Genomic DNA, 18741 nt, shown 5'->3' with positions numbered 1-18741 from the left:
TGTCTTTGAAACTACCTGCCGGTTGTTGATACTGCATGCTAACCATGTTAAATTACAGATAAATAAAACTCCCAAGGAATGTCAAGGAACCGTTTTGACGTTTACAATTGGGTCGAATTCAACAATTTTTATTTAGTTTTCTGTATAGCGTAAATATTTATTTAGTTTGTGTACATATATTTTCTAATTATATTTCTTGTATTATACCAAGGTTTAGTTCATTAAAATAGTGATGACCTGTTATCTCCGGCTTTAGAGCTACCCAGAAGAACTCCCGATGATCTTGAAACGTAGACAACCAACCATACAGTTTGTCTGGGGGAACAGGAGGTGGTTTAAAAAGGGAGATTTTAGAGGTCCTTGAGTTACGAAGAGGCAAAGTGTAGCCTGTTACCACCAGGACCGTTACAAACTTTGTCTCCACAATAACTGCTTTTTGGGTTAACATTTTTGGTTGTAATAGCATTTATTCAAATATACCGGTACATATAAGGTTACGACATTCGCATGAAACAAAAATTATTTATCTGATTCCTGCCCTGCACTTTCGCCGTTATTTAAGAAATAAGATCTTAAAAAACTGCCATATAAAGTATATATCTTTCATTTTTATCACACACTGATAATAATTTGTTACAAAATTTAACTTCATTCACAAGCTTAAACCTTTAACAACAATCGCTCGTTAACAGAAATTCATTGGTTTAAGTCGAAACAGCGTTATTGAGGAAATCGCAAGGCAACTTTTGTACTATTTGTAAACGCCCCACCTTAGTAAGAGAAGAGTGACCAGCAATTAATTAATCATTCAAAACCTATGTGTATGGAAGACCATTTAGCACAAAATTTGAAGAAATTCGCAAGAGGATACAACTTTTCTAATAGGCAACCGGAAGAAACATAGCACAAGGATTTTTTCTAAATTTTGTAGAAATACCACATTTCTTCAAGATTGGAATTCTTTTCGCATCCCCTAGGCAAATCCGTTAATTCCATCCTCCATGCATTATGGTTGCTAATAAAATTTAAAAAAAATGCAAGTTTTGGAACGTTTGGGTGCGTAGCTCCTAAACGAAACATTCTGGACCATCCGTTTATTTATTGTACATCTTTCACTAAATATATGTGGGTCATCATAAAGAAAACAAAACAAAGTTGGTGTGTCAACTACAAATACAGTTGTCATCGCAACATAAGGACATAAGAATTCCCATTATTTAAGAAATCGATTTCATTTACCAGTCTGTTGTTCATTTAGTTTGTATAGAATACAATCTACAATATATCCCTTACTTTATGATAACCAACAACGCAAGAAAAATATATCATTCTGTAAGCGATAGTGACGTTAGGTAGGTTCACAGAATAAATAAAATGTTAGAAAATTTCGCATTTATTAGTATTTAAACGGTTGTGTACATGTTACAAGTTTTTGTCGATGAATGTTCTGAGAGAAGCAACATGGGCGTATACCCCAGGATATTCTGGATGAGCGCATCCGTAGCCCCATGAGACGATTCCAACCTGTTTCTCACCAACTACGAGTGGGCCACCGGAATCTCCCTGGCAAGAGTCTTTTCCTGGGCTTCCAAAGCAGATCATGGTGTCGGTAATGTCACCACCGTAGCTTTCATTGCATTCTTTCCTGTCCACTTCTTTAACGTCAACGGCTTGTAGTTGTCGAGGAGAGGATCCTCCAGATGACAGGGTTCCCCATCCTGTGCACACTGCTTCACGATCACCTTCTGTTGCGTTGGCTTCTACCATTGCGATCGGTTTGCCGATATCCGAATCCTTGATGGGTTCAGCCAGAGTTAATACGGTGACGTCATCACTAATTGTAGATGGATTATAGGCTGGGTTCTGTGCAATACTGGCCACCTTAATCACGACACCTTCAGAACCTTTGTAGGTGCTGGAGTGACGAATTGATAATGAGCTAGCAGATGAGCTGTAAAATATTCGTTAATCTCGAGTACTAACATAAAAGACTTTCTCATACCCGCTGGTGCAGTGGGCCGCAGTAAGTACTTTGTTTGGTCCAATGATGGAGCCCCCGCAAATATGACTGCCGTAATATTGCAAAGATACTTGATATGGATAGTCCTCAATCTTGACCGGTTTACCACCAACGATTTTTCCATCAAGTCTCGGAGGTGTGGCGTTCTGTAGTTTTGCACCTGATGTTAAAACATTTGTGAACATACAATTTCATTTCAAAATGGTATAACTTACCCGCTGCTAAGGTGACTGCGGTTAGGAGAAGTACTAATCGGAACATGGTTGACATTGTTCTGAAGCAAAATAAACTGTCCTAACTATTTATAGTACCTAGTACTTGTAGTTTTTATGATAAACGAACCCATTACACTTGAAACGATTTAAATGAGAACTCATATTTCACGGCACAAACAAACCACTTGTGAATTTACTTTAAATGATTCGATGTGATGGAGTGTTTCAAACCTCTTGTCATTTCATTGCAAAAGTTCCGTTGTCCTTGTCATTAAATAAGGGATACAAGATAATAGTATATTATATACCAAGGGTGTGTTTTAATCCCGAGGGTGCAGATTTTGCCCGAAACGTAGTTGAGAGCAACAAGCACCCGAGAGATTAGGACGCACTTTAGTCCTGTGGTATATACCCTATTTTTTGTACTCCGGTAATCAGCTACGGCAATTTCAATGTTAAAGTGCAAGCTTGAAAGAAAGAATTTGTTTGATTGTAGGATCAATATACCTGGTAATGTCAAATTGTGACCGTGTAACGATAAATGTCAGTTTGATTTAAAGATTCTAGTTTAAAACTACGGGGTACAATTGATCGTTTAAAACTCTGAAGAACAAGCTATAAGGAAACCTACTGACTGCCAAATTGAAAAAGATATATGGAAAACAGTATAATAAGTGTAAATTAAATTGTGTTTGACAATTCAGTGTGGACCTGTCACTTTTTGTCCCGCGAAAAAATTGCACTTTCGTCCCTTAAATGAATGATAAAACACGTTGATTTAGTCAATAAGTATAAAAACGTTTATATGCCACTAGCACTGACCTGGGTCAGTGACCACTAGCGGCAATTAGTTGTCCCTACTGACTTATAGAAAACGCTGTTAGACGCTTCTTGTGCAGTAGAAGTGGAAACTTTTTTTGTTAAATAGTTTGAGTAAAAGTTGTATAGAAATTATCTAATTTATTTTGTGAAGTTGTATGATTCTATGTCACACTTTCTTTTTTTTTATTTTTATATTATTTATATTAAAAAATCAAAAACAAGACTGAGTGAATAATATCCGGGGGGATATTATTAAACTGCACTGAGTGGAGAACGGCCTCATTCCCCAAATTATGGCCTGGACGCTCAGATGCAGGTGAACTAAAGACGTTTTATTCAATAGTCTCTTTATTCTACTTTTTGTACAGTTTATATACAGAAGGATTGTGCATATTGCAATTACCTACTCTACATATTTTCATGACAACGTTATTAATAGTATACAATTTCCTATAACCCATTTCCTAATTGATCTACATAAAACCTACGATAATAATTTATTGTTACTCTTGCTTAACTGCTTACTTGCCAATTGTTGTAATGCAACTATTCTAGGTCGTATTTACGCAAAACTAAATTCTTGTTTGATGAATATTAAACACTGAGAGACCATTCACATTCTTGCATAAAATATATCATGGTAATTACAGACAATCGCATAAAAACACTCAAACATCATATTAAACGATTTAAAGTGAATTGAGAAGTGTTTTATTTTTATCGTCAAATATGATTACTCATTGACGAATAAGATAGTTTGAAGTGTATTGGGTTCGTCTATCATGATTACGAGTACTGGGCACTATAAATATTTCGCACGGTGCATTTGGCTACAGAACAGTTTCAACCATGTTCCGATTAGTACTTCTCCTGACCGCAGTCACCTTAGCAACGGGTAAGTTAAACCAAAGAGTATGTTACTCTTTGGTTAAACCATTTTGAAAAGAAGTTGTATGTTCACAAATGATTTAACATCAGGTGCAAAACTACAGAACGCCACACCTCCGAGACTTGATGGAAAAATCGTTGGTGGTAAACCGGTCAAGATTGAGGACTATCCATACCAAGTATCTCTGCAATATTATGGTAGTCATATTTGTGGGGGCTCTATAATTGGACCAAACAAAGTACTTACTGCGGCCCACTGCACCAGCGGGTATGAGAAAGCCTTTTAAGTTAGTACTCGAGATTAACGAATATTTTACAGCTCATCTGCTAGCTCATTATCAATTCGTCACTCCAGCACCTACAAAGGTTCTGAAGGTGTCGTGATCAAGGTGGCCAGGATTGCACAGAACCCAGCCTACAATCCATCTACAATTAGTGATGACGTCACCGTATTAACTCTGGCTGAACCCATCAAGGATTCGGATATCGGCAAACCGATCGCAATGGTAGAAGCCAACGCAACAGAAGGCGATCGTGAAGCGGTGTGCACAGGATGGGGAAGCCTGTCATCTGGAGGATCCTCTCCTCGCCAACTACAAGCCGTTGACGTTAAAGAAGTGGACAGGAAAGAGTGCAATACAAGCTACGGTGGTGGCATTACCGACACCATGATCTGCTTTGGCAGTCCAGGAAAAGACTCTTGCCAGGGAGATTCCGGTGGACCACTCGTAGTTGGTGAAAAGCAGGTTGGAATTGTCTCATGGGGCTACGGATGCGCGCATCCAGAATATCCTGGAGTGTACGCCCATGTTGCTTCTCTCAGAACATTCATCGATAAAAACTTGTAACATGTACGAACACAACCGCTTAAATACTAATAAATACGAAATTTTCCAATACTTTATTAATGGGGGTTTACAGTGTAGTTGAATTCCGCAGTTCTAATTTAATAAGCGTGTACCTGAAACCATAAAACATTTTTTTGGACAGTAAGAGTTTATTTAAAAATAGAGGCTGATTAGCAAAAAAATAATGAACATGTGCGGTTTTAAAGGTTTATTCAAAACGATATGATTGTGGCGGGCTCTGTGACGTAATAAGCCCGACCAATCAGCTCCTAGAACCATCCAGATGACATAACGACTTGGCAATATTGCAGGAGAATGGCATTTATAACTTGCGTCATCTGTCACAGGCACTTGTCACTTTCGTGCTAGATGCAGTTAAACATCCCTCTCAAAACGTCAAATGTGACAAACGTCAGACCCTCGGGTAAGGTTGCCAGCTCACTTCTACGTGATTGGTTGTAGGTTTGTGACGTATTTAGTCTGAAGCGTTTCAAATTCGGACTAAAAACACAGCTTTTCAATAATTTATTTTGGGTTTATTTTACTCGCAAATAAAAATTGAGGACACACGGGTCTTTTTATTTTTAATGTACTTTGTAGATCAGAAATAAAAAATGAAGGCGGGATGAGCCCATTCTGTAAACCTACCCGAACCTACCCCACATCACTATTGCTTACACAATATTTATTTTCCTTGCGTTATTGAGAAGCTTTCAATTGAATCTTAAACAATATCGTGTGCTTCTTCTTTGTATTTATTCAGAGCACATCCCTCTCGAGGATATTTTTGAATATTCCGGAAATGAAATGTTCTTTTGCGGATAAACATGACGAGAACTTCGATTTACTTGCTGAACCGGGAACCCCGTATGTAAAACACTACACAAAAGGCTCGTAAGGCACCTCTACAAAGCATTATGCGAGTCACTGTAATTGGGCGCAAACCTGTTGAGGGCCCAGAACAAGAGAGGGTTAATAAATAAATAAATAAACAAATAAAAACCCTATGGGTTAGGTTTTAAGCAGAATCTGACACTCCTATATCACCCAGCCGCAAATCCAGAGAAGCGACGGAATTGTGATAGCAAAACGCAGCTTTTCATCTTCGTGGGCAACGATTACCAAATGGAAAGAGGCTGTACCAGCCATTCGCCGTACATGGTGCATTTTTTACAGTCGTTCGTTGTAGAAAATTAAATTTTCGAGAACATACTACCCATATGGAAAGATATCCGCACACGACGTATGTTGGTCAATAATTCATCGGTTGCCCTTGAAAGAAGTTTTTTTAAAATCCAATACCTAATGACGCTAAAGAATGTAGCACGAGAGCTTTGTATATGAGGTTAACTGTCGCAGATAACACACACATTTCAATTACAAACATACACAATCCTGAGGCCATATCCAGAAAGCCGCTTCAACGCAATTTATTACAAGAGGAAAAATTTCAAATTTCGTTTGAATGAGAGAACAATCTAAAAACTCGGAAATAAAAGTAGGCTAACTTTTGACACAAATTCCCGCAGGCACGCCGTACGTGTTGCTTCTAAAATGGGTAGCTGTCCATCTATCCAAACTGCCTTGAGCAAATATTTAAAATTCACAGTTCTGGCATAAGCTAAATTGTAACACGTCTAAGCGGAGCTACCGTAAATGCGTTTATAATCACTTTATTTATACTTCAGCGTTTATTGCTGCTGCGCGCATTATTCAATTTTATGCTGTAGGCTCTTAATCCTTATAGCTTATGCGTTTCTTATAGTTACGCCCTACTTTTTAACAAAGAATATGTCTTTTAATTAACCTTTCCGTCCTGATTTTATAGTAGGCCCGAGCTCTTTATTTTTTGTTGGTTACTTACTAATAATCTACGTAAAGGAACTCCTCTATACATTCCTTTCGTGCGTATCTTTAAGGATTTTGGTCTAAATGTCAATAAACTAATAAAATTACTAATATACAGGGTGTCCCTAAAAGGTCTGTACAACGCGCTACCAGGGGTTCTTGGTATCAAAATAGGACGATTTAACCCAACTTACCTCTATCCAAAAGTGCCTCGGTAAGGCGCTATCTACCGCCAAAGATTTGAAAAAAAAATCGTTATTTTTATTTTATGGGAAAATGGTTTTGCCGATTAAAATGAAATTCGGGATGTGAATGTCTAATGTAAAAAGGGTCTTTGTGATATCATCGTTTTGATTATAGTTGCTATGTAGGTGGTAAAATACTGACCATCCACATCTAAAGAGGTCTAAAACTTTTTAACTAGTATTTTGACGGTTCTGAATTTTTAGACACTGATAGACAGTTTACTTGCAAGCATTTTTTGTCTCTTGATGAATATCTATCTGTTGCTATCTGTGATGGTTTACGAAAAAAAAAAAAATTTAGGCATGATGATACATGCGATTGTTCCTCAAAAAATCAGAAGATGGCTGTGAAACCTTAGAGTGGCATAACGTTTGTTTGTTGTTTCTTAAACTTGAACAATTTACGTTTTGCTTGAAGACTTAAAATTTCATTGTTAAAATTGTAATATGGCCTTTCAATACAGTAACGCAGAGTTAACTGATATGCTATTAGTGTTTGGATACTGTCGTGGAAATGGTCGCCAATGCGTTAGGGAGTATACTCGCAGGTTTCCAAATCGTCATAGCCTACTTCTTGCTTGCACTTATGGTTTTTGAGGAACAATCGCATGTATGGTGCATGCCATTCATCATGCCTAAATTTTTTTTATTTCGTAAACCATCACAGATAGCGATATTCATCAAGAGACAAAAAATGCTTGCAAGTAAACTGTCTATCAGTGTCTAAAAATTCAAAACCGTCAAAATACTAGTTAAAAAGTTTTAGACCTCTTCAGATGTGGATGGTCAGTATTTTACCACCTACATAGCAACTACAATCAAAACGATAATATCACAAAGACCCTTTTTACATTAGACATTCACATCCCGAATTTCATTTTAATCGGCAAAACCATTTTCCGATAAAATAAAAATAACGATTTTTTTATTAAATCTTTGGCGGTAGATAGCGCCTTACCGAGGCACTTTTGGATAGAGGTAAGTTGGGTTAAATCGTCCTATTTTGATACCAAGAACCCCTGGTAGCGCGTTGTACAGACCTTTTAGGGACACCCTGTATAACATACTGCAGACATGGGTAGGTACCTAATTATTGACATGTATCTTAATAATTAGCATGAAGTTTTCTCTAGGATACAGAGACAAATGAAACTGTCAGTCTTAGTGTGGTTTCACACTTTGCGTTTTTACCGCTCTTGCTAAAATGGATGCAGTTTGACAGCATGTGATGCGGTTGCGTACTGGTGCGGCGAAACCGCAACTATGTGACTGGTACCATTTAATAACGTGTGATATTATCATCCCGTCAAACCGCATCCGTTTTAGAGGGAGCGGTAAAAACGCATAGTGTGACACCACACTAGGTGCGTCCACATTGCTCGCGAGCAGAACGAACAAACACAACGAGCGCAACAAACATAGCGAGCAGCATCAAGAATAACCAAAATGCTCCGGCAAACAATGTAAGCTCAATCACGAGCCCGAGCTCGAGCACGAACGGGAGCAATGTGGACCCACCTCACGAAAATGACATGGATCTGTAAATGGTATTAGAACGTTATCACTACAAAGTTCTCGTTTTAATTTTAAAAATGCGGATTCGCATTGCGTGGTCCAGGTAAAACGTTGGTTTTTCTTCAGTAGCATTCTGAGTGGATATGTCAAGGTTGAATAATTGGGAATAAATTTTGCATAATAGGTAACCATCCCGAAAAAACGTTTCAATTCTTCAATGTTTGATGGTCTAGGCATTTTTCATATTGCCGAAACTTTTCCTGGTGACTTGCTGATACAATTATGTTCAATTGTATATCCTAAATATTCGATTTTTCTTTGGAAAAATGAACATTTATTTTTGTTCAAATGAAGATCATTTTCGGCTAATCGTTTTAAACATTCTCTTAGATTGGCAATACATTCATCTTCTGTAACACCGTGAACAATAATGTCGTCGAAATATGCTTCGCACTTATTCAATCCTTGTAATATTCCAGAAAATATTCTATTAAATTCGGAAAGAGCAGTTTTGATGCCAAAACTGAGTCGGTTCATACGATATGTTCCCCTGTGTGTGACCAGTGTTTGAATTTCGCTGCTTTTCGGACTGACTTTTAAATGCAGATATGCCTTATATAGATCTAACTTACAGAAGAATTTTGAATTCCTCAAGCTGTGTAAGATGTCGTCGATTTTCCGAATGGGGTGGTTTGATGATACTAATCGTTCATTTACTCCACACTTGTAATCTACGCAGAGTCTTACTCCACCATCTACTTTTGGAATTATCACAAATGGCGAACCCCAGTCGCTGGAAGAGGTTTTTGTTATTATTCCTGCAGCTTCCAAACTGTCCAATTCTTTATTTACTTTCTCTCTCAGTGCATATGGTACGTTTCTTGTTCGGGTAAAAATTGGAGAGGCATTGTCTCGTAGATGGAGTTGAATTTCCACATTAGGCATGCATCCAATCTTTTCTTCAAATACTGGTCCGAACTCCTGAAATAATTGGTCTGTTGTCTGGATCGAACCAACTGTGACGTATTCTGGAGAATTTGATGTTTCGTTATCGATTTCTTTGAGGTCAATTTGTAGCTTGCGTATCCAATTCCGTCCAAGTAAGGGTTTGTAACCAGAAGGTACGATGTACAGTTCATTTTCAATTACTTTGTCTTTGTATGATACGTTTACTATTACTTTTCCTTTTGGTTTTCTAACGTGATCTGAATACGAACGGAATACTGTAGGTGTTGGTTGAATGTTGGATTTTAATTTTAATGCATTGTAATCGTTCTCCCCTAACAAAGTGAATTTTGCACCAGAATCTACCTCAAATTGTTGTGGCTTTTCATTAATTTTAACAATAACTATATACTTATCTTGGTGAGGTGATATCTCAAATAGATCGACGAGGTTGCAAATTCCATATTCTTGATTGGAAGCTTCGTCCTGGAGATATTGAATCGATGTGTTTTTCTGGTTTGTCATCATTGTAGTGATGCAGACCTTAGCTGTGTGTCCTATCTTCTTACAAGAGTGGCATTTGAGTCTTCCTTTTCAATTCTGCAGTCCTTTGAGCGATGGTTTGACCTTCCACAATAAGCACAAGTTATCGACACCTAAAGCTCGATAATCGATTCGATTCCCTCTGGATTCTGAAGTTCCTCTTTGACGTTTTTGAGAGCAGTGATATCGGCGTTGTTTAGAAGTATTCCGGCTTTTAATTTCTTCATTTTGGTTTTGACTTTTACGAAACTGGTGATAGGACATACGATGTGTTGATTCAGAGTTAATTTCGAATGAAGTTGATGGTTGCAATGTAATTTTGTGGCTTTCTATTCTGGATGCTTCAAGTGCTACTGCTTTTGACACAAATCCATCAAAATTGGTGGTGTCTTCTGTTTGCAAGAGTTTCTCACGAATCCAATTATCTCTCAGTCCTCTGGTAAATTGTGCACGCAAAAAATATCGGCAATGCATATTTTCTTTGAACACTCACATGTAGTGTAGAATTCACATTCAGATACGAGATTGACGCAGGGTGGCTACAAATTGTGCTATAGATTGATGTTCTTTTTGGACTATGCTGAGAAAATAATGTTGGCTCACTACAGGTTTCCTTTGCGGCGCCAACATCTCCCTAAATTTCTTCGTTAGGTCTTCATATCCAATCTCTTTTATAGGGTTATCGGGTCCCATGAATGCGGCTAAACTATTATAATAATTGAGCCCGATCGAAGCACATAGAAGTTGAGCATTTTTTTGCTCGTTTTACAGATTTTTTACGGCTGTATAATTTTCGAAACTTTCCATATAACAGTTGAATTTTTCTTTTGATGGATCAAAACTTTCAAAAGGTACATGGGTTGTTGCGTTATGTTTTGTGTTGCCTGATGTACTTTATACGAATCGATTAATCTTGTCTGGGTTTCGTTAAATAATTTCATAAATTGTTGAAACTGTGCTTCATCCATTTTTAGCGATTTTTCTTTTTATGTGTTTTGTATTCCTCTGTTTACAACTCGTCGCCAATTGTTGTGTATTAAATAAACGATTGCAATTGCTTTTAAAAAATATATTGTGAACAAATTTTACATGTGAACTTTAATATAACGTGACAGACAATTCTAATAAGATTGAAATAGATATATTACAAGGAAGTCAATGAGAAGGCAGAATTTGTCGCATGTACAAACCACTCTCTAAATTTGGTTGGCGTGCATGCAGCTTCCGTCGCTGTGAATTCTGTTCCATTTTTTGGAACTGTGGTGCGCCTGTTCGTGTTTTTTTCGTCCTCAACCCATCGCTGGGACATTCTGACTTCAGTCGCTGGTGAACGTCTTAAACGTGTAGTAGAAACACGGTGAAGTGCACGCGGAGACGGTGTGAAGGTGGTGAAGAAAAATTACACGAAAATCTTGACGGCTGTAAAACGTTAACCGACGAAGAAGAAAACAACACTACCAGATCAGATGCTGGCGTGTTACTAGTTGCGGTGCAATCGTTTGCCTTCTTGTGCTTTCTAGGTTTGTGAGAAATCATCCTGTCAGAAATCAGTCTACCTTCAAACTAAAGGGTTGAATATACAAGAATATGCCATCAAATTCGGAGCTTTTTAAGCATTTTTAATTAAAAACAGAGCCGTCTTAATTACCAATTCAGTCGCTTACGCCAAGGAAATTTGTACTGAGGAGGGAATAGTCATGGATCGTCCGTGTAGAAAGAGGAAACTGATGGCAGATGAAGAAACTCAAGATGTTGGATTGACACTCGAAGCTGAGTTGAGGAGGGAACTATTCCTATCAGTGGAAAGAGTAATCCAAGAAATCACTACGAGATTTGAACAGCTTCGCGTTCTTGCTGAAAAATATGCTTTCCTCACTCCATCTAATCTTCTGAATGACGAATATGAATGTAAGATGATTTTCACGATGACATAAACAAGGACGAATTTCGTATTGAGCGGAAGAGACTGCAGAATTTCATATCTGTTGCTTCCAAGCATGAGAATTCACAGACCCGGAAGAACGGTCCCCTTCAATTACTATTAATTGACAATTAATTAACAATTACAACTACTAGAGTTTATTAAAATATAGGCTAGAGAATTCAGTTCCGAATATTGTTATACTTTTGCGCATTTTTCTCACAATTGCTGTGTGAAGTTTTTCGAAATTGAAACTTATCAAGAAAAATTACATTATACAAACATTGTTGCCAGCATTGAGTAATTAAAATTCTGTTTGCAAAGTAAACATACTATTTATTAATGTTACTTTCTTTTCCTTTTACCAGATCTATGAATCAGGCAATAAGGTAAAGTAAAGCATTAAGTCAGATTAATTCGAATGTATCACTTTATTTGAGATTATAACCTATTATAAGGGGCGGCAATTTCACTAACCGCCCCGGGCGGAAGAAGTGCTAGCTACGCCACTGTCAGCTGGCATCATCAACGTTATGTATACTACTCAATACACTAATTACTCCAGTACTATTGGATAGTGTTTGATAAAATAACAAGAAACTGTAAGATATATTGAAATAAACACGTGTAAACGTTTTAAGTGATTATATTGAACTTACTAACTATTTCAATCTACACACAAAGTTACATAAAGAAAACCCTTAAAACATCACTAGATATCGCTACATATTTGTATTTCGGACTAATAAATCAACACCCCCACTAGGTCGAAATATAAATCTTAAATTCCAATGCGTTTCAGAGTAGCAAGTGTTATATTGGCTTAAAAAACTAACCGCATAAGCGATATCTGGTCGAGTTAGAACACACAAATACATAAAGCTCCCGATAAGTTGCTGATACGGATATTTATCGTTAAACTTATCTATTTTCCCTTTATCTAACTTTAAATTCGGCTCAATAGGTGTAGTAAGCGTTTTTGACTCACACATATTAAACTTTTTTAGTAACTGATCAATGTACAACTCTTGATCTAATTTAATGACGCTATTTCTCTTATCAACGGTAATTTTAATACCTAAGCACTGCTTCGCTTCACCAAGATCTTTTATTTTAAACTGCTTACCTAACTCGGTTTTTAAAAAAACAGTCTCCAATTGATTATTGCTAAAAATAAAAAAATCGTCAACGTACAAAGCTACAATCGTAATATTCTTAACATCATTTTTTAAAAATAAACATGGTTCATAATCAGATTTTTTATAAGATAAACTTAAAAGAGTATCTTCCACCCTTTGATACCACGCTCTCGACGCCTGCTTTAACCCATAAATGGCCTTCTTGAGCTTAAGGACCTTATGACTATTATTATTCGACACTTTCAAGCCATCTGGCAACATCATATAAACATCCTCCCTCAAGAAACCATTTAAAAAAGCTGTCGTCAAATCTAAATGTGTTATATCAAGATTATACTGTGCCGCTAAGGCAATCAACATTCTGAACGTTGTATGTCTTACTACAGGAGAAAAAGTCTCATCAAAATCAACACCTGGTTTTTGTGTAAACCCCTTTGCTACCAATCGGACCCTGTACCGTACCTCGTTGTTATGATCTACTTTGCGTTTGAAGACCCACTTGCACTGAACCACTGTTGCATCGGCCGGAGCAACCCTCAGTTCCCACGCATCGTTGTCCTGGAACGACGGCAGCTCGTGAGCAATAGCCTCCTCTCAATGGGCCGAGTCCGGTCTCGACAAGGCCTCGGACACCGTGGTTGGCTCCTCGTGCAGTTCGATTACATTGCTGTTACCTGCACCTAAATAAGAAACATAATCAGTGTATTGTTTTGGTTTTGGTACACGCTGGGACCGCCTAGGCACTGTATTTTTATTGTCCACATCTACGTCTGGCACATAATTTAAATCCGTACTGTCATCACCAACATTACCTTCGCGAAACTCAACGGAGTCCTCGACCGAATCACTAATATCATCGTTTGTGTCCCCCACTGAAACTTGACTTTCCGCATCGCTGTCCGATTCTGTCGTGCTGGGATTCTCATTGATGACGATGTCGACGTTGTCCTCTCGGATTTTTTCCATTATGATAACATCACGACTTACTGAAACTGAATTTGTTTCTGCATTGTAGACTCTGTAGCCTTTGACGTGATCAGCATATCCGACAAATATCATCCGTACTGATTTCTTGTCCCATTTCAGTCGTTTTCCTTTTGGCACATGGACCATCGCTGTGGTACCGAATATTCGTAGGTTGCCGACGTCCGGTTTTACACCTGTCCACAATTCGATGGGCGTTTTAGTGAGACCAGCTGCTAAGGTTCGATTTCTTAGATACACAGCCGTATTGGCCGCTTCAGCCCGAAACTTTGTTTCTAATTTTGCCTCAAACAATAAGCATTTCGCCTTTTCAACTATTGTTCGATTCAAACGTTCAGCCATGCCGTTTTGCTCCGGAGTGTATGGTGTCGTTTTTTGGTGAATAATGCCATTATCCTTGAGAAACTTCTCAAAGATACTACCACAAAACTTCCCACCATTGTCCGAGCGAAACTTTTTAATTTTTCGATTAACTTGGTTTTCCACCATCGAATTAAACTGTTTAAAGTAGCTAAAAGTTTCATCTTTAGTCTTTAAAAAGTATATAAACGCCATTCTCGTGAAATATCTTCCAACACAAGGAAGTACCTGGAACCTCCAATGGACGGCGTGTCCATGGGACCACACAGATCTCCGTGAACAACTTCCAACGGAAACGCAGTCCTGTGTCCCTTGTTGGAAAACGGAAATCTACTTTGTTTCCCCTCACAGCAGACGATGCAATTCTGTTTGGTGGTTTGCAGTTCGCCACTGTATACCAAACCCTGAACGATATTGTTGTTTTTCATCCTGTTTAAATCGTTCGAATTTGTGTGACCGAATCGGCGATGCCAAGTGGAACCTGCAATAACCGAGAGTAAACATACCTCGTTTATCTTTGTATGCAGCTTGTAAACCCCATCTTGCAAATGTGCGATTCCAATTAATTCGTTGGACTGGTTATAAATCTTGCAGTTATCCTCTTCAAAAATAACCTTGTTTCCATTTCGGATCAGCTGACTGACGGACAGCAGATTTGTAGTAATTCTTTAACACACAACACATTTTTTACAATAATGTCATAATCAATGTTATTTACAACAGTCTTAATGTTTACATTACCCCTACAGGAAATATCCATTTTACTCTCATTAGCAACAATAATTTCTTTAATATCGTGACACTCAGATTTATTTACAATCCAATTTTCATTAGCTACTAAATGAAAACTAGCACCTGAATCTACATACCAGTCTTGTTTTGAGAACTGACCATTCAAAAACACGGCGGTAAAAGCATTCACATTTTTTTGTTTACTTGAATCAGCTGTTGATGTTGCATTTGGACACTTATTTTTGTAGTGGCCATACTGTTTACATCCGTAGCATTTAATGTAACCTTTACTTGTAGTGGTATCACTGTTTCCCGCCACAAATCTGTTTCCGTTGTTGCGTTTCGTCCTCGAACAATGCTGCACTGTTTTGCCGGTAAAAGCGGAACCTGCATGGGACTTACCGACGTCGTCCGACATATCGAGTAGTTTCGATTTAATGGAATCTGCCGTTATAGCTATTCCAGAGTGTTCTATTGCCATAATCATAGGCGGGAACCTTTCCGGTAATCCCGCTAATAAAAGCGATCCTATCCACTCTTCATCAATGTTGAAGCCCGTTCCCCGCAATTTCTGACCCGTTTCAACGACAATGTTGACGTACGACGCCATGTTGTCGTAATTTTCCAAAGGCGCCGAGATTAACGTTCTCAAAAGACCGATTTTCCTTGCGAATCCGGAATCATCATAAAGGCTCTTTAACTTATCCCACAAGTCTTTCGTACTTTTGGCACTTTTTATATGCACAAAAAGCGACGAATCTATGGTTAATATTAATTTAGCTTTGGCTTTGGCATCCTTATTGTCATTATCAGAGTCTGTTTTACTTGCATCTGGGGTCGATTTAATGAAGCTCTCAAGCCCCTCAAGTATAAGAAAATTCTCCGCGGCAAATGCCCAATCCCCATAATTTTCCCGTTCACGTAACTTCGGAACGTTCGCCAGAAAACTGGTAGCCATTGCTTCAATCGATATAAATCACTAACTAAAAACGATAACGATACACACGCACAGTGTTTTTTCCGCAACACGTTAACCACGTAAAAAAAATTCGCGAAAAACCAAAACTGGGCCAATAACCTATTGAAATAAACACGTGTAAACGTTTTAAGTGATTATATTATTGAACTTACTATTTCAATGTACACACAAAGTTACATAAAGAAAACCCTTAAAACATCACTAGATGTCGCTACATATTTGTATTTCGTAAAGTCACTAGATATAGAAAGTACCGCAATCATCCGCCATTTTTGGGCAAATTTGCTGCCAACTTAAAAAAATTGACAAATAAAATCTGACTAGCTGTAATTTTTTATAACCTAACTTCATAGTACTGTCATGTTTTATAAAAATATATACAGATATCTCCAAACAGGTGGAACAATCACTAACATTAAAGTTACTAGAATCTGGTAACTTCCGCCATTTTTGGGCAAAAATCATGCGTTCTCTCTCTAACACACGAGCCCAATGGATTGCGGTACTTTCTATATTTAGTGACTTTAGTATTTCGGACTAATAAATCAACAAGATAATGGACAAAAATTAAATACGACAGTAACCAAACGTCATCTTTATCAAATCGCAAAAAAAGGAAATGGTAAACATCGGAAATGTAGTTGATTTATTCGTAACTTAGAGGGCAACGGATGCAATATAACTAAACCCCCTACGGTATCATTTGCAATAGTTTTACAATTTAAACTTGTGCGAATATTTGGATGATCTCTCGAGATATCTTGGGTAGGTACTAACTTACGAAAGAGAGGTTTAAAGCGTGATTTCCAGTGGGCATAAAAGTACGAAAAGCACAGCAATTCGAATAAACGTGTTTGGTGTGGGAAGAAATTTGATAGTTATTTCCATATTTCTGCATTAAAATGTACGAAAAGAAATGAATTTGCAAGTAGCAACTCTAGTGCACGTACCTACGGATGTAGGAAGTAGATTTCCAACCGCCTACAAAAGGATTATTATCGCCTAGATTGTACGAAGGGAGCGAGAAAAATTACATCGAGGAGTTCACTATCTTATCCTAAAATACGTTCAGATTGTCGTCACCTCATGCGTTGAATATAAAGTAGGTGGTATAAATTGTCTCCGTATGTTACAGCAGTCGCCAACCCCCTAGTATATTCATAACACTTCCATTTGCATTTGACTTTTAGGTATATCTTGAAGTAGAAAAAGTTTAATGTAGTTTTATATCGGTAGAAATAAGTCAAGTTTATACATTTTAAAATTTGCGGTAAAAAATATATTTACTTTGACGCAGTTACAAATGCGGTCTTTGTTACCAAATGGGCTACGTTTCGTTTTACTTGCGTGTAACTTCTAAGTTTGTAGCTTATTCATATTACATACTAAGAATACAAGGAATAGCAACAAGAGTAATGTCTTGATACAGATATCTTGTTTGCTTCCGGAATTTATATGCATTAAACTCATTTTTTTATTTGCGCGATAACGGCAGAATTTATGAGCGAAGTATGGTTCAAATATTGTAATTTTATATATGTATTGTTGTGTAAACAACGTCAGGTTATTTATGCAATACCGAAGGTAATAACGGGTCACCCTGTATGTGGAAATGTTTTAATTTAATTTAAATCTGGAGGATTTCCTTACAAATAAGCACAAAATTGGTTTATTTCATAGGAATTTGTTGTTTTAGGGTCTATTTTTCCATTTTAGAATTGTTTTAAATTTCTTGTTTATTTGAATTGTAAGATGTGAATAATGCGTTATTTAAAATTAAGGAACATCTGGTCGAGTGCATTTAAGTGCTATCTGGACGTGTGCGATAAGAACGTTGTTATCGAGAAAGTTAATTGATTTCAAGACGCACGTAACCCGTGTGTTTGTGGTTGATAATAAAGATTCCAGGTGCACGATTTCTTTTGCGCGTAATTTTGTTATGAAAAAGGGGACCTCTCACGTGTTCTTTATTGGGCGTGACATTTGAAATTGGTGGAAGTGGGAGTTTCTATTCTATTCATAAGATGAGCCCAACTAGGCAGCACTTAGGGGCACCAAAAGCCCATTATCAATAAAGGATAGGATCCTGTTTAGCCGAATTTGCTTCACCCTCCCGGGCTCCAGATAGCTGATGTCTGTCTCTGATCAAGGCGTAACAGTGACAGACCACACGCTCGGTAGTTTCATCTGCCTCGCCACAGAACCTGTCCGGGGAATTCTACAATCCAAATGTTGTGCAGGTGACAAAAATTAATTGCTACAGTTTTTTTACCAGTGCCGTAGAGAATAAAATTTATTTTCTCTAAGGCCTGTAAATGTTACTAACCTGTTACTCTAGATACGATACTAACGACAAAATAACATTTTTAAGACGAAAAACCCTATAATTTAAATTTAAATGTGTATTTTGCAATGTTTACAGGGGAACAACTTTCCAGCGTGCAATTGACCGGCGGGATTTTTTCGGCGGGGAATTGACCGTGAACCTTCTCACCGTTGTTCAACCAATTTAATTCCCTTCGCATACTACCGAAACAGTTTTGAATATTTAACGATGCCTTTTATATTTATAAAGAAAAAGCATATTAAGAGTTTTTTTTTAATGATTACTGTAGATAAAGTATTTTTTTATATTTTCTGATAATAAAGCTAAGTTAAAAACGAGCCCCCACAAAATTCCATTTTAGTATACAATGCATAAATCGGTCTTCAAGAACATCTGCCCGTCATTAAAACC

At 37.5% G+C, this 18741-nt stretch overlaps 2 protein-coding genes across 2 annotated transcripts; one reads left to right on the top strand and one right to left on the bottom strand.

Annotated features, from left to right (window-relative positions):
* Positions 1-1377: 1377 nt before the first annotated feature.
* Positions 1378-2374, bottom strand: LOC116158728 (trypsin beta-like). The gene is made up of 3 exons (XM_031471559.1): positions 2236-2374; positions 2003-2180; positions 1378-1951 (listed from the first exon to the last, which is right to left on the bottom strand). Exons 1-3 carry the CDS (start codon positions 2288-2290, stop codon positions 1423-1425), a joined length of 762 nt encoding a protein of 253 aa, XP_031327419.1. The 5' UTR covers positions 2291-2374; the 3' UTR covers positions 1378-1422.
* A 1458-nt stretch (positions 2375-3832) lies between these two features.
* Positions 3833-4842, top strand: LOC116158630 (trypsin beta-like). Its single transcript, XM_031471445.1, has 3 exons — positions 3833-3952; positions 4036-4213; positions 4265-4842. Exons 1-3 carry the CDS (start codon positions 3907-3909, stop codon positions 4791-4793), a joined length of 753 nt encoding a protein of 250 aa, XP_031327305.1. The 5' UTR covers positions 3833-3906; the 3' UTR covers positions 4794-4842.
* Positions 4843-18741: the final 13899 nt, after the last annotated feature.

This window comes from Photinus pyralis, unplaced genomic scaffold (genome assembly GCF_008802855.1).
Source record: "Photinus pyralis isolate 1611_PpyrPB1 unplaced genomic scaffold, Ppyr1.3 Ppyr1.4_LG1, whole genome shotgun sequence".
Lineage (NCBI taxonomy): Eukaryota > Metazoa > Arthropoda > Insecta > Coleoptera > Lampyridae > Photinus > Photinus pyralis.
Note: the sequence above shows the minus strand (reverse complement) of the source record. Positions and strands in the feature narration are given on the sequence as shown.

What these genes read in the sequence shown, in the direction of transcription:
- LOC116158728 (XM_031471559.1), bottom strand. Translation starts at nt 2,290, where the DNA reads ATGTCAACCATGTTCCGATTAGTACTTCTCCTAACCGCAGTCACCTTA. An exon ending in CGCAGTCACCTTAGCAGCGG is followed by an intron (nt 2,181 to 2,235) that starts GTAAGTTATACC and finishes TTTTAACATCAG; the next exon opens with GTGCAAAACTACAGAACGCC. An exon ending in GCGGCCCACTGCACCAGCGG is followed by an intron (nt 1,952 to 2,002) that starts GTATGAGAAAGT and finishes AATATTTTACAG; the next exon opens with CTCATCTGCTAGCTCATTAT.
- LOC116158630 (XM_031471445.1), top strand. Translation starts at nt 3,907, where the DNA reads ATGTTCCGATTAGTACTTCTCCTGACCGCAGTCACCTTAGCAACGG. An exon ending in CGCAGTCACCTTAGCAACGG is followed by an intron (nt 3,953 to 4,035) that starts GTAAGTTAAACC and finishes ATTTAACATCAG; the next exon opens with GTGCAAAACTACAGAACGCC. An exon ending in GCGGCCCACTGCACCAGCGG is followed by an intron (nt 4,214 to 4,264) that starts GTATGAGAAAGC and finishes AATATTTTACAG; the next exon opens with CTCATCTGCTAGCTCATTAT.